Genomic DNA, 14,446 nt, shown 5'->3' with positions numbered 1-14,446 from the left:
CACTTTATATTACTGCCCTCGTTTTAGTTACTTGCTAATCGAGTGGGTTTTAATATATATATTTGCCGTTTAAAAAAAAATGATATATTTTTCATTAAGAAAATAACATTGATATTTTTTTAAACGTATTTGAAAATTTAGATACTTTTTAATTCATTTTCCCAAAAAGAATATTAAAAAGAGAACATTTTGGATTGATGTTTCCAACTACGGTCTTCAAAAATATATCTACAGCGCTTTAAGAATACCTTCCAATTTTTCATTATCGTCTAAATTTTCCAATACGTCGTATATCTCAAAAGATAATAAGTATGATATAAATACTCGAACTCAAACACATGGAAAACATTAACTGGCCTACTTCTATTTTTAAGGTATACGTAAGCAAAAAATAATAATTGATCTTAACCATCACATATCGAATATATTTCCAAAAGTGTAAAGATATACTTTTTTTTTTTGAACTTTCAAATCAAAAGAACCAATGTGAATGGGCCATACTTATTTGAAGCAATAATGCACCATACACAATAAATTATTAATTATCAACGTATGATGGACTACCCATTTGTTCATTGCAACTAACATTATTCGTCTATGTTTCACTTATTTCATATCCAAATGTGTTCTAACTTTTTAGATTAATAATTATTTTCTATAAATTTAATAAAAAAATTATACATGATTGAAGATTTGTTACATTATATGGCTATGCCTTGGTGGAGATAAACAAATTTTGTTGTTTCGTCTCTTGAAGTCTTGATTAGAGTTAGCCTTCCAAATAACAATGTGCTAGTAATATCAAATCGTTATCAAACAATTTAAAATAAAATTCATTTAAGATTGAATCCTAAATCGTTCAAAAATATATATATTTAAATTGTATAAAAAACAATATTTTAGATCACTATTTGTATTCAAATCTTTTACCTTGTTCAATATTTTGGATCACTCTTTAAAGAAAAAAAATCTACCTGAATTCTACCCTTTTCCTTTTTCCTGTTTTACACAGTCCACACTGACCACCTTTTGTGGGTCTTTGTCTTCATTCATTCCCCTTCTTCACGTGATCTCTTTCCTCCCTCTTACCCTCGAGACACACATCCGCTCCAAGATTATAGCTTTCCTAAAAACCATGAATTCATCAACTTCAAGCTAGATTCAACTTCAAAGATATTTTCAGATCTCCGCCAATAATGCCCCAACCACCACCGCCGCTCCTCCGCCTAATAACACATCTCGTCTTCATTTTCACCACCGTCTCCGGTCATACCTGTGGTAGTTCTCCTCCCTGTCCCCCCTTCACCACCACACCTCCACCGTTCCCTTTCTCCCACTCCCCCGGCTGCGGCCACCCTTCTTTTCAAATCCAGTGTTCTCCTCCGCCGCTCCCGGCTACTATATCCATCAACAACCACCGATTCTCTGTCATCCACTACGACCCCACCACCACTTCCCTCTCGCTCTCTCTCCACCCCACCACCGTTGCCAATTGCAGCACCGCACACTCTCTCTCCACCATCCCAAATCGACCCATTAACCTTTCGAATTCCCCTTTTCAACCCACCGACTCTTTCTGCTCTCGTCTCTCCTACCTCCGCCCATGCCTCCCACCGAACCTCCCAAACTGTAGCCATTGTCCGTGGGAGTGTAGAATTACCAAAAACCCACTTCAGATTATACATTCTTGTGGACCTATTCACCCTCCACAGCTCTCTACAGAAGGTTGCCAAGCTGACATTTTAGGGTTTCTTGATAGCTTCTTGAAATTTGGGATTGAAGTTGAGTGGGAAGAGAAAGATTCTTACTTTTCAAGCTGTGGAGCTTGTGAATCCAACAATGGCGTTTGTGGGTTCAATTCATCTGATCCAAAGAAACCATTTTTATGCTTTGAATCGCTCTCTAAATCTCAAAAATTGTCGCCGGCGAAAGAAAAACCCAAATTACGTGTAGTGATGATGACTTTAGCTATACTGTTTCTGTGTTTTCTAATGTTTATCTTGATAAGTACATACGTTTCTCGGAGAAGAAAGAACTCGCCTTTAGAAGATCCGGCAGTTGTCTACCTCCACCGCCACCGCTCCGCCAGCCTACTTCCGCCGGTTTACACCTTCGAGGAACTTCAATCGTCAACAAACAACTTTGACCCGCAGAGGAAAATCGGAGACGGGGGTTTCGGGTCTGTCTACGTGGGTCACCTTCGAGAAAATCGAATTCACGCAATCAAGTATCTACACAAGCATAATCCTACATCAAATTCATTTTCAACAAAATCATTCTGCAATGAAATCTTGATTTTATCTTCTCTAAACCACCCAAATTTAGTCAAACTCCATGGGTATTGTAGCGATCCGAGAGGGTTACTGTTGGTTTATGAGTATGTACCCAATGGAACTCTCTCCGATCATTTACACGTACACAAGAAACGGTGTTTAACGTGGCAAGTACGAATTGACATCGCGTTACAAATCGCAACAGCGATCGAGTATCTACACTTTTCGGTGGTTCCACCGATCGTTCATAGAGACATTACGTCGAACAACATATTCGTGGACAAAGATATGCGTGTTCGAGTTGGGGATTTCGGGTTATCAAGGCTGTTGGATCCAGGTTGTGTGTGGACTGGTCCTCAAGGAACTCCCGGTTACTTGGATCCGGATTACTATCGGTCGTTCCGGTTGACGGAGAAGAGTGATATTTACAGTTTTGGGGTTGTTCTTCTGGAACTTGTCACCGGAATGAGAGCGGTGGATGGAAGGAGGGATAAGAGGGAAATGGCGTTAGCTGACATGGCGGTGGCGAAAATCCAAATGGGATTGTTGGGGGAGGTGATTGATCCCAGGTTAGCTACGGTGGATGGTGGTGGTGTGGCGGCACTGGCGGAGCTATCGTTTCGGTGTGTAGCGGCGGATAAGGATGATAGGCCGGATGCTAAGGAAGTGGTGGCGGAGTTGCGGAGGATTAAGGGACGTTTACGTGGCGTGGGCGGCGGCGGTGGTGGTGCGGCGGTGGGACCGATGAGGGCATCCAATTCGAGCAATGTAGTGGTTCCAGATGGTGGGCCGCTTGTGATGGACTGAGTGAGTTTCGAGGAGCACACCGGAAATTGGATACAATTCTCCGGTATTTTGTAAAATATAATTTTTTTTTATTTACTGTTTTAATCATTTAGGCCATCTTCAAAGATATGTACTAAATGTCATACTATTTTTAGTATAATCAAGAACATATTCTTGAATTAATATTGTTTTATAGAGAAATAATATGTATCATATATAACTAAAATGAACTTCTCTAATCCACTTTGAAAACAATAATGATTAAACTCCCTTTTTTATCACTTATGCTCAAATCCCACTAACTAAACCAATTGCAATTGGTTTTCATATTTGAATGTGCATAAAGGCTAATATAATATGTTCCAATCAGGAACAACCTGCAATTCATTATTGCTCAGTTTTAGCAAGTTTTGATAACTTTATAAACAATGTACATGTACTACAAAAAAATGTATAATTGTATTGCGAATGTTCAAGCTTTGAGGAATATTCGAGCTATGAGAATTTGATAAGCACTCAAAATAAGTTACAATGTCTATATATTCAACGATATACAACATCTAGTGTGATTATGACAAAATTATTAACATTTTTGTTGCAAACTATTAAAACAAGTCGGAATACGCATTAGAAAAAAAGATCTCAATCAATTGCAAATTATTCAAACATTACGAAATAAATAAGTAATTCAATACATGTTATAAAATCCCCATTTTCAATCATATACATCATATAACATGTTTATGAAATAATTATACATTGCTTGTTGCAAAATATTAAAACAACACTGAATAAAATGCAAAATATTCAAGTATTGCGGAATGGAAAAATAGTTGTTCAAAGAAAAGTAAAATGAAGGGTTTGTGATCTTTAACCACAAATTTAATACTTAGGAACAATCTTATAGAGTTGCAGTAGAAGACACTCGAGCATCATCATGAAGATACATGAGGCAATAGATGTAAATGTGCGTCGATGCTTTTCACTTTTCAGCGACGACAAAACAACTTTTAGAGATTATCAAACTTCACATAGAAAAAAAGTAGCAAATGAAATCGAAATCCTCTATCGAAACATAAACAAAATATGCATCCATTATAGGGTATATAGGGTTTGGAGAGGAGATGGTTTCAGCTTTCTAAAATTAGACACGTCACACGGATATTGCAGACGTTTAAAAAAGGAGGTCCTACCGGGAGTCGAACCCAGGTCGCTGGATTCAAAGTCCAGAGTGCTAACCACTACACCATAGAACCATTTTTGTTTCTATTTTCTTTAAAATAGAATATATTCTATTAAACATATAACCAACACGATCAACCTCTCAAATAGAAAAGGTTTACATCTCGAGTGGGCTGAAAATCGTTTTTCTAATAAAAAAAAACCTTACACTGTTAAACAAGAGTTTCAGACTGTTTCACTCATGGAAAATGTTTTTTTAGACTCATGGTTGGTTTTTGGATTAAAGTTAAAGTAATTTAGTTTTTTAGACTCATAGTTGGTTTTTAGGTGTATATTTAGTGAGTTACAGGCACCTAAATAAAGGGTATTAAAGCTGTTTTTTACAAAAAAAAATACTAACATTTACTTTATTATAATAGATCCTACATTTGTTCGAGACGTTTTGACCCCCTCAAAAGAAGATTTCAACGTTTGTAGAGCTATGGTTGGATTTCTTGAGAAATTCAAGGTGAAAACCGACATAGTATCGACGTCAACAAAACCGATGACACATCGATTTTTTGGAGAATATGTGATGTATACAAACACATTAAGGAATGGGCGGCTAGTGCCCAATTTTGTTTGATCGGGAAGGACATGATTGATAAATACGATAAGTATTGGGACAATCTTGAAAAATTAAATGATTTTTTGTATTTTGCGGTCATATTAGATTTGCGGTTCAAGTTTGATTTTTTTCAACAAGCTTTTGAGAAGTTGATTAAGTTGAAGAATCCACAAAAAGATCCTATGCTCAACTCGGAAGTCATTTTGAAGGCTAAGGTCTTAATACAGGGTCTTCAACAAAGATTTGAGATTTTTTTTTAATTTCTACAAATCAAGGTTTGACAATACCGACTCTTCTCAATATCAAACACATAGTCATGAAGATGTAGTTGTGATTGGTGATGAGAATGACTTCATTGTGATTTAACAGTACAAACTGATTACCCATCGGCATCAATGGAAACAGAGTTGACACGATACCTAAACGAGCAGTTAGTTAAATAGAATAAAGATTTTGATATTCTACTTTGGTGGAAACAAAATGCATCTCGTTACCACATTGTATCCTGTATGGCGAAAGGTATAACTTTATTATTTGTATACTTTTTTTTATAATTATATTTTAACATTTTCTATGTTTATGCTGATAGATATTTTGGGACTGCAAATCTCTACCGTGGTGTCAGAGGCGGCGTTTAGTACAAGCGGGCGGATATTGGATCCATATAGAACAAATTTGTCTGCAAATATAGTCGAGGCTTTGGTTTGCACTCAAGATTGGGTAAGGAAATCAAGAAAGCAAATTGTGGACAACATTGATGAAATTTTGAAAGACGATGACGTCGCGAAAGCTTTAGAAGAGGCGATGATAAAGAACGGAGATGGAATGGGAAAGCAACCAATTAATATTCCCGAATAGTTAATTCATGTGTGAAAAATGTTATTTTGGATATTGGATAAAAACTTAAGATTAATATTTTAATTTGGGTGTTGAATGTTTAATGTTTAACTTATATACTTATACATAGATTTTTGGGTGTTTTAGATGTTTAATTTTTAGTGTTTAATTTGTTTCTTTAAAAGATTTGTTATGAAATCATAAGCTACAAAAGTAATACAAAGTATTCGGGTTATTCGACTCCTTAATCATTTTGTACATGTTATTTGGGTTATTCGGGTTATATACTTATAGATAGATTTTTGGGTGTTTTGGATGTTTAATTTGTTTCTTTAAAAGATTTGTTATGAAATCATAAACTAGAAAAGTAATACAAAATATTCGGGTTATTCGGGTTATTCGACTCCTTAATCATTTTGTACATGTTATTTGGGTTACTCGGGTTATATACTTATAGATAGATTTTTGGGTGTTTTGGATGTTTAATTTTTAGTGTTTAATTTGTTTCTTTAAAAGATTTGTTATGAAATCATAAGCTACAAAAGTAATACAAAATATTCGAGTTATTCGGGTTATTCGACTCCTTAATCATCTTGTATATGTTATTTGGGTTATTCGGGCCGAAACCGAACCGAACCGAATAATGCCCGAACCGAACCGAACCCGTATTGCTTATTTGGTTCGGTTTTCGGTTCATACAATTACCCTTATTCGGTTTTCGGTTTATTCGGGTCGGTTCGGTTCCGACCCAAATAACATCCCTAAGTGCTTTGATCTTCCCACGAAACAAGCATCTCCTCCATATAAAAGGTTTTTTTTGGCTAATAAAAAAACCTTACACTGTTAAACAAACATCTTTACACTGATTATCCGAACTGAAACTGAAACCATCTGGATTAGTAATTTGGGTCGGTTGTGACATCCTCAATTTCACGGCCTGAAAAGACCGATTTTTTATGCTTTGTTTTTTTTTTTTTAAATCAGAGTAATCTTTTAAAGAAAACATTTGCGGAATTTGTTCCCAAAATATGATAAAGATTTATCAAAACATTTCTTTAAAGAAATGTATTTTCAATTTATAACAAAATCTCGGGATGTCATGTTCAATACAAACCAAAAACATAAAAAGAACAAAATAGACTTTGCAACAGTTATTCATAACTATTGGCCTATAATCCAAAATCTCTCGTTATGTCAGCCAACTTATGCTCTCGTGCCATAACCTGTAATACAAAGAAAACTGAGAGAGTCAGACTTGGGAGCCTGGTGAGCATATAGAGTTTTCAACCCACAATAATATAATTATTATATTTAATTATCAAATAATCAATCCAATTACCCACCCCTTTTATCTCCATTTATTTCTTAAATATTTATCCTAAGAACCGATTACCCTTCTCCCATTCATTCATAAGGATTGCCCTAGGGAATTGGCACAAATTTTAGTGATGCAAAGTTCTTAGATTACCTATGGTGAACTCGTAGTTCACGATAATTAATGAACACCTAGTTCAAAAACACCTAATGAACTCTTAGTTCAAATATCCTTGGTGAACTCAATCACATAAGGAACACAGAGTACGAAAGCGCTTAGTTCAAACAATGATGATAATAATGTATATCTCGATCCTGCAAAACAACTAATATTATTAACGCACATATACCATATTTCTAAAACGATCTATCCCATCTCGTCGATCCCCACATACTGACCCTATACAATGATCTTACGAGATCTAGCCTAAGGAAATCGATATGAACAACAACTGACGAAGCTGCTTCGGAAATTCCCTAGCAGCAAACGAGGATCAATAAAGACATTAAATGAGGGGAATGGAATAAGTTTCACCATGAACCTTTGTTCGTAAAAGAAAGAACCACAAGACATTTTAAGTCAGGGGTAGTTATCTAGATAACAATGCCTAGGCGTGGTCCGACTATCATGTGGTATTATATCCCCAGACTCTACCTATCCCAGCATCGAACTTTGCCTAGCAGTGGCCTAAATACATGAGGTATTTCACCTCCAGACGCACCCTATCCAACAATATAACACCAGACATACCTAGCAGTGGTCTGTTACCGACACACTTTATTAGGCAGTCTACGAAGTTCCCTTAATTACTTCGTGAAAGAAAACACTGACATATGAAGCTCGGTCGATCACCTCATAAAAGAAACGCCAACTCCAAAGCTCTCTCAAAATAAAAGTATGGGGAAATACTACTAGAGTACTCCCGTACGCTCCCGTAACCGACACACAAAATTGTCAAAAAGACTTTGTACAAGATAGTACTTCTGACACATTATAGTACTCTGGTATGCGAAAGAATCGTACCCGAGAACATAATAGTACCCTGGCACAAGCAGCACCCAAGACACACAGCTTTGAAAAATACTTCGTACATAAAATGTACTTCTGTACGTAGGATGTACTCCACCGATCATCAATCTCATCCCACACATACTCTTAATAAGAGACTACCCAAATTCCAATCTTAATTGAACTAAACATCCCATTTAAGTCTTAACCCATCACTAGGTAAACCTACAATGTTTATAATCAAATTTTGATACTATCTCCGTTTAGGAAACGCTAACTAGTGTATACTTAACACAAGGTTTTAAGTAATAGTATCATATATACACATCTTAACACATATTGAACCATATCTGATTCGCACGTTGTATATTATCAAATATATCTAACATGTATTTCGGATAATGACAAATACTTCACATACATATGTATATTTCATATTATAATCAATACTGATATTTAAAATCACGTTCCTAAAAGGGACTATACACATGATACCTTATCAAATGAATACGCAGTTCTAAAATACATAATCCGTACTCCCGGATCTTAAATTTACCTCATTACCTAATCCATATTCCCGGACCAAAAACTAACCTCTTGATCTGATCCATACCCTTGGATCTAAAACTAACCTCCTACTCTGATCCATACTCTCGGATCTAAAACAAGTTTATCTCTTTATCCTTTTATCTCATGGTCCAACCCACCTTTTATCACCTACCAACAACCTCATCTACTCATGTTCTACCCAACATATTTTTAGATACAAAATACATATATAGTTTAACTCATTAAAACTTATATAATTCATCCATTCCACAATCAAATCAAATAAACAACAATATATTATACACATAGCACGTATTTCATAGCAAATACTTAATATTTATGTGTTAGAAGAAAGTGACTACACACTCACATGATTAGAAGATGATCGGACAGCACTACGGATTGTAGAAGTAGTATACTTCGGTGAAACTGTGATCTCTTCACACACCAGACTTCTCGCGGGCAGAGCTTCGGCTCGGAAACTCTTTTCTTCTCGGGATCTTCGGCGCTTCGGGACTCGCTTAGGGTCTCGGGATGATACCGGGGCTTCGGGGGGTTAAAATTGCACGTAAAATGATGTAATATGGGTGAGAGATGAGAGAATGAGCAACCAAACTTGGCTGGCCCTTCAAATCTATTTATAGGGCAAAATTTGCCCTTGCCACGTCGTGACACCTTTTTCCACGTCGTGGGCTTAGTCGTCATTGCATGCGTCATCGCAAGTTGCATCTGGGGGACTCCTGGAGGTGTCAGAAGACTTGCCACGTCGTGGTATCTGACAGTTTTGGGGTTTCGCGCCCCGAACTTCAGAAATTCATAACTTTCACATACGAAGTCCGTTTTTGACGTTCTTTATATCGACGCGTAGGTGAGATTATGCTCTACAACTCTAGTTTAGACTACATTGGCTAATTTTGAATTTATTTTTAATATATTATAAATATATTACTTATATATTATCTTTAGTAGGCCGGGACAAGAAAACTCCGTTCGAAATTCATAACTCCTTCATCTAAACTCCGTTTTCGTCTGTCTTTTTATCGTTGGACTACTATCAAAGACATATTTGACTCTCGTTTAGATCACTAAGGATAGATATCTATCTACCTTAAATTCACTATTTACGTCGCGCTGGGTCGTGCCGGTTCTGTCGCGAAACTTCGACATGTCATAACTTCTTCATTATAACTCGGATTTTGGCGTTCTTTATATGCACGGAAACCTTGTGACATATACTACAACTTGGTTAAGATTAATCCTTATAAATAATCTTCCATCAAAAATTCATTTTTGATGCTTATCGTCTCTAAATTGACTAGCCCAGATCTACGGGCGTTACATCGGTTCTTGGGTATCTATTTTAGCCCAATTCGTGTTTCATGTTATTCGGTCCAGGTTACCCGAATAAAGGTTTAATTAGGCCAAAAGGACCAACCCGAAATTGAATAGTGACTTGAAGCCATGAACATATGGTACCAAATACCGACCAGAATATCATTCAATTTTCTTGAATAGGAAACTTTCAGTCTTCTATATTGTAATTTGATCAAAAGATGAATATAATTACAGTTAATATGTTTTTTTACTCAAACACGATTGTCCATTTGCAATTTTTTAAATATGATATCTTCATCGACCCCTTAATTGATAACAACATTATTTCTGCTTCGGAAATAACCCAATATATGTTGCATAATTGATGTCTATTTTTTTAGTTTCTCGTTAGAGTGTTGAGAATGAAAATAAAAATAATGAGTATAATAGCATTTATAAACAAATCCGTTTTGTAGGTATATTAAATATGAGGCGTATGTTACTAATTAGGGTTTAGGCGCCCAAACCCTAATCACTAATAGTGTAGCTCTATATTTGTAACATTTCTTTTTATAAAAATGAGAATCATTGTTACTTACGTTGTAATACAATCCTTACCAAATAAAAAAACACAACAAAGTACTCTTCATAAATTTTATATGTGGCCAATAATAATTTAATTCCAATTTCTGTTATGATATACTATTTTACATTCGCGACTCATTGAACAATTAGAATCATATTTCAAATACAAATGAGTATGAAAGCACTCAAAAACCAAGTTGTAACTAACACGCATTTTTAATAGATCCTACACATGTTTGAGATATTGTGTCCCTCGTAGGAGAAGATTTCAAAATTTGTAGAGCTATGGTTGGATTTCTCGAGAAATTCAAGGTAAAAATCGACATAATATTGATGTCAACAAAACCTATGACACATAATTTTTTGCAGAATATGTAATGTGTGCAAACACATTAGGGATTGGGTGTCAACTCCCCAGTTTTGCTTGAATAGAAAGGATATGATTGAGAGATATGAAAGTATTGGGGCGACCTTGAAAAATTAAACGACTTTTTGTACTTTACGATCATATTAGATCCACGGTTGAAGTTTGAGTTTCTTCAACAAACCTTTGAGAAGTTGATTAAGTTGAAGAATACCGGAGAACCTTCCATATTCAACTCGGAAGTTACTTCGAAGGCTAAGGCCTTAACACGTGACATTGAAAAAGAAATTGAGAAATTTTTTAATTTCTACAAAGCAAAGCTCGACAATACCGAGTCTTCTCAAAGTCAAACACATGCTCATGAAGATGTAATTATGTTTGATGACGAGATTGACTTCACGAGTGATTTAATAGTACAATCAGATTATCCATCGACATCAACAGAAACGGAGTTGACACGCTATCTAAACGAACAATAACTTAAATACAATAAGGATTTTGATATTCTACTTTGGTGGAAACAAAATGCATCTCTTTACTATATTTTAGCTCATTTGACCAAAGGTATAACTTTATTTATTTATATATTTTTTTATAATTATATTTTAACACTTTGTTTGTTTATGTTGATAGATATTTTGGGACTACAAATTTCTATTGTGGCATCTGAGACGGTTATATAGATGGTCGCAAGTGCCCCCGACAAAAAATTCATGAATCCGCCACTATCCATATGGTTAAATACTTAAATGATTTAACTTTCGTTTCTATCCTTCATGTTTTAGAACTATTATATGCAATAAAAAAAATCAGCTTATTAAAAAAAAGAAATTCCTCAAGGTACCGATCATATTTATATCTATAGCTATTATGATAGAAGATCAATTTCTTGCATCATATTCTTTTAAACTCCAATTGCATCTCAAAAGTCTTTTTAACTAAGAACTAACTAATCACTACAACTCAAAAGTTTGTAACTTATATGTATATAATTATACTAAGTTATATCCGGTGGAGACCATGGTTTGTAAAGTAAAAGAATATTGATACTTCAAAATCATAATCAATGATCACTTATTTTTAAAAAGTTAGCAATTTAGGAAGTTAGATGATTTGTCAGGAACTTTATAATGCTTGATTCAAATTAATATATAAAATGGTTTGAAGATACGAACAATGTTATTTACATGTAGATTAATAAAAAAAATGAGGATGTTGTATAATGAAATATAAAATTAATAGCCTTAAAAACCAACTTAATCAATCATGTAAATGCATTTGTTATATGACAAAATTAAAATTAAGGTATTGTAAGAAACATACATGAACACAATAAAATAAATTACACATGAAAATTAAGAATAAAATGTGTTTTACAATTAATAAATGAAATATGTTATAAGAAATAAAAGTATATAATTTTTTTTTATAAATTTCTAAAAACTTCTTTATACAAAACGTTTGAAATTTTATTTATAAGTATACCATCTTATCTAATATTAACAATTTTAATTTTTCTCTACTTTGAACTTTAGATAAAGTAACATACAATTTGCCATGTGTAAAAACAAGTTTTTTGAGAAACAAGAGAACCTTTGATACATAGTGTCCTTGGCTCCTATTAATTGTCATTTGAAGGAATAGGCCTAATGAAAATTGTCTTTTTTGAAATTTGAAAGAAATTATTTTTCACAAGGACTTTAAGACATTCTTGAAATAAAAGTTAAGTTTCCAATATTACTTCCAGATATGATAATTGTCTCAATGTTTATCAGTAACATAACTAGAACCCCGACTTTTAAAAGTAGCTTTATGATTTGGCAAACCTAAGACTATAAGATCGTTTAGAACATTGGAGGAGTATAAATTTACATAAAATTAATCATGAACAAACTCAGATTGACAGAGACTGTGACGACACAAAGAATACGTCACCAATCGTCGTTAATATTTAATGATAGGACATAAAATGGAATAAAAACATCCTTGTAATCACACGATATATTTTAATATATTCGAACTTTTCGTCCTTAATTACGCTAACCATTAAACTGAAAAATAAGTGCTAAAAAGTCACGTCACTTTGAGAACATGCTAACATATTTAGACTCGATAGGTTACTGTGATTCTACAAATATAAATTTCGTAAGAATCCGACATAGTATGAGTGAGATGTGGCATTTACGGTAAACAAATATCTACCGTAATTAAAAAATTACAACGACGAAAATTACAAGGAGATTGGTCGACTTTTGGAAAAAGTTACCAACTAGGCAATCATAGTACGACAAAAAATAGGAATTACGAGACAATGAACGCCTAAAACGGACGTCAAATGAGGGACTTACGGTTTTTATAAAATCATAATGGTAATAAAAGCAAGTCGAAAAACGAAAGTCAAATGAGGGACTTACGATTTTTATAAAATCAAAATGCTTACAGTGTTGTGTTATGTGTTTCAGGTACCGGTGAGGATCGGGGGAAGGCGTCGGCATGATCAGTACACACACATGAGGAGTTTTTATACATTATTGTCTTGGGTTGTGTTATATGGATTGATATGTGATACAATGAGATTTTTTATAATATTATGAATGAAAGTATGCTTTTAAAAATGTGAAAAATTGTTTGAAAAATTACGGTGTTACAATAGGTGACGAGTAGAGCTGATATTCGAAGAAAAGACCTATTCAAATTTTTGTGTCGGATTGAGAGGTGAGTTTTCCTCACTGTACTTGCGGGTCGAAGACACCAATGTCGGTCTATTGGGTTATGTGTCCTAGTTTAGAGGATGCTGTTATATATGATGTATTGATCTGTTAGTATGGAGTCCTAGTATAAAGGATGTTGTTATGAGATAGTGATCTATAAATCTGTCTATTAGTTTGATTGACTGGTTATATGTTTATTTGTTACTATTATATGCTATCTATTATGTGTATGTTGACATAGTATGGTTGGGTTGAGGTGTAACTGCTTTGTGCAGATGCCAATAAACCTGGGAGCAAGCCAGACATAAGCCGTAGGCCTAAAGGGCAAGCCAGACTTATGTTGTGGGCTCGGGAGTAAGCCAAACATGAGTTGTGGGCCTGAAGGCAAGCTAGAATCATGTTGTGGACTATGAGGTAATCTAATCTGTTAGCTGTGGATCCAATATGTATGTTGTTATATGTTGTGTGGTGCTACTTTAGGAACTCAATAACCTTTGACTTACATTTTAAGTATTATGTTTCAGGTACTACAGATGACCGTAGGAAAGCGAAGGCGTGATTATGCACATCCTCTTGGTTTTGATGATTTTGATATGTGACACTCTGATATATGATTTCTATGTTTGAGAACAATGTTTTGTAAACGATTGACTGATTTGGGATTTTATTTGAAAACAATGATTTCACTTGATTTAAAAATTAAAAATTTTACCTAGATTTTTGGGATGTTACAAATAACAACGCGACCAACCAGGGGAGGCCCCCACAATAAGAGTTTGATGAGACATGATTCATCAATATGTTGATAGATTTTTCTGCTAGCTCCTGACCTATAATCGTTAAATCTTAAGTGAACGGGAAAAATATGTATATCTTTGGCCTAAAATCCTAACGGCGCACAGTCTGACGTTTACG

The 14,446-nt window shown here is 34.6% G+C and overlaps 1 protein-coding gene and 1 non-coding gene across 2 annotated transcripts; one reads left to right on the top strand and one right to left on the bottom strand.

Annotated features, from left to right (window-relative positions):
- The first annotated feature begins 861 nt into the window (after nucleotides 1–861).
- LOC145101046 (Protein kinase superfamily protein) lies at nucleotides 862–3,242 on the top strand. Its single transcript, XM_079038212.1, has one exon. It carries the CDS (start codon nucleotides 1,197–1,199, stop codon nucleotides 3,078–3,080), a length of 1,884 nt encoding a protein of 627 aa, XP_078894338.1. The 5' UTR covers nucleotides 862–1,196; the 3' UTR covers nucleotides 3,081–3,242.
- A 1,001-nt stretch (nucleotides 3,243–4,243) lies between these two features.
- TRNAQ-UUG (transfer RNA glutamine (anticodon UUG)) lies at nucleotides 4,244–4,315 on the bottom strand. The gene has a single exon. It is a non-coding gene; the product is annotated as a tRNA-Gln (tRNA).
- Nucleotides 4,316–14,446: the final 10,131 nt, after the last annotated feature.

This window comes from Lactuca serriola, chromosome 4 (assembly GCF_051521515.1).
Source record: "Lactuca serriola cultivar US96UC23 chromosome 4, Lser_US96UC23_V15, whole genome shotgun sequence".
In the NCBI taxonomy this organism is placed as follows: domain Eukaryota; kingdom Viridiplantae; phylum Streptophyta; class Magnoliopsida; order Asterales; family Asteraceae; genus Lactuca; species Lactuca serriola.
The sequence above is the reverse complement of the archived record's forward strand: the minus strand, read 5'-3'. Positions and strand labels throughout refer to the sequence as shown.

Coding starts and splice junctions, on each gene's coding strand:
- LOC145101046 (XM_079038212.1), top strand. CDS start 1,197: ATGCCCCAACCACCACCGCCGCTCCTCCGCCTAATAACACATCTCGTC.